At 39.7% G+C, this 1,509-nt stretch overlaps 2 protein-coding genes across 3 annotated transcripts in view; both read right to left on the bottom strand.

The window, feature by feature from the left end:
• The window catches only part of LOC111829312, a 2,933-nt gene that overhangs the window by 1,084 nt on the left and 340 nt on the right, over window positions 1-1,509 (bottom strand). The window contains exon 2 of the mRNA XM_023778050.1: window positions 10-1,442. Within this exon, the coding sequence (XP_023633818.1) occupies window positions 10-1,442 (1,433 nt within the window). The remainder of the gene's footprint in view (window positions 1-9; window positions 1,443-1,509) is intronic.
• The window catches only part of LOC17880624 (telomerase Cajal body protein 1), a 5,286-nt gene continuing 4,038 nt past the window's right edge, over window positions 262-1,509 (bottom strand). For both annotated transcript variants that reach the window (XR_002833080.1, XR_002833082.1), the window contains exons 17-19: window positions 1,143-1,250; window positions 879-977; window positions 262-590 (exon numbers count right to left, since the gene is read on the bottom strand). The gene's annotated coding sequence lies outside the window, so the exon portion shown is untranslated. The remainder of the gene's footprint in view (window positions 591-878; window positions 978-1,142; window positions 1,251-1,509) is intronic.

The following is a 1,509-nucleotide window of genomic DNA, read 5'->3' as shown; positions in this document are numbered from 1 at the left end:
TGATTTGACTGTGTAATGTCCATCCTTTGTAAAGATCCAGACAGGGACATCAGGACTCTTGATTAAACGCGGCCTAACTTTCATGATATGAGAGATATCATCGGGATGAACTGTTTGTTGTAGCTTATGAGGACACCAATTTGATGAGTTCGGTGTGAGAAGGCTTGAAACAGTCAAATAGTGTTCTTCCTGATGATTAACACTTCTTGCTGGGCGAGGAGGATTATCTAGCCAAGGGTCACGCCAGATTCTGACTGTTTCACCATCACCAATTCTCCATTTTAAACCTTGTTTGATCAGCTGCAGGCCTTGTAAGATACTTCTCCAAGCATGGCTAGGCCTATGTCCCAAAGTAGCATCCATTAAACCAGTGTTGGAAAAGTATTTTGCGTGGAGGACTCTTGTCAAGAGAGATTGAGGCTGTTTTAGCATTCTCCAAGGTTGCTTTGCTAACAAGGCAATATTAAAATGGTGAAGATCTCTGAACCCCAAACCTCCATATTGCTTTAACTTTGTTATTTTACTCCAGGCTACCCAAGGAATTTTGTGCTTGTCCTTGATACTTGACCACCAAAATTTCCTGATATGTCCTGTCAATTCAGAAGTGATTCTTTTAGGTAACAGGAAACATGACATTGTGTAAGTGGGAAGAGCGGTAGCCACAGCCTTAATCATTACTTCTTTTCCCCCTGGTGATAGAAACTTAGAATACCAGCTTTCTAACTTATTTTGCAGTTTCTGACAGATATATGAAAATGTATCTTTCTTACTTCTACCCATTGCTTCAGGCAAACCCAAGTATCTTCCAAATCCCCCAGTCTTAAGGATACATGTGTGGTGTTTAATACAATCCTGAAGATTGGTATCTACTTTCTTACCAAACAGTATGGCCGATTTCTGGAAGTTGATATGTTGTCCTGAAGCTGAGGCATATAATTTGAGAATTTCCAAGATTCTTTTGCATTCCTCTTCATTAGCTTTACAAAAGAGAAGAGAGTCATCAGCAAACAGCATATGAGAAATTTTTGGTCCACTTCTACTGGCTTTGAAGCCATGAATATTGTTACTTTTGACAGCTGCTGAAAGAAGAGATGAAAGCCCCTCTGTACAAAGCAAGTAAAGATATGGTGAAAGAGGGTCACCTTGTCGTATGCCTCTTTGGGGGATGATTTTCTTGGAAGGAGAGCCGTTAACAAGGACTGAATATGATACTGTAGTGATGCACTTCATGATCCAGGAGCACCACTTTTCTGCAAAACCCAAACGTTTCATAACAGCCTCAATATAGTTCCATTCCACTTTATCAAAGGCTTTTGCAATATCCAACTTTATAGCCATGTAAGGAGTTTTTAAGTTCTTAGTACGAAGAGAATGGAGGAGTTCATGAGTGACAATAATGTTATCAGTTATGAGTCTGCCTGGAATAAAAGCTGTCTGAAACTCTGATATCAGAGAATGTAACCAAGGCTTGAGTCTTTCAGCTAGGATTTTAGATATCAACTTATATGC

This window comes from Capsella rubella, unplaced genomic scaffold (genome assembly GCF_000375325.1).
Source record: "Capsella rubella cultivar Monte Gargano unplaced genomic scaffold, Caprub1_0 scaffold_7, whole genome shotgun sequence".
Classification (NCBI taxonomy): domain Eukaryota; kingdom Viridiplantae; phylum Streptophyta; class Magnoliopsida; order Brassicales; family Brassicaceae; genus Capsella; species Capsella rubella.
The sequence above is the reverse complement of the archived record's forward strand: the minus strand, read 5'-3'. Positions and strand labels throughout refer to the sequence as shown.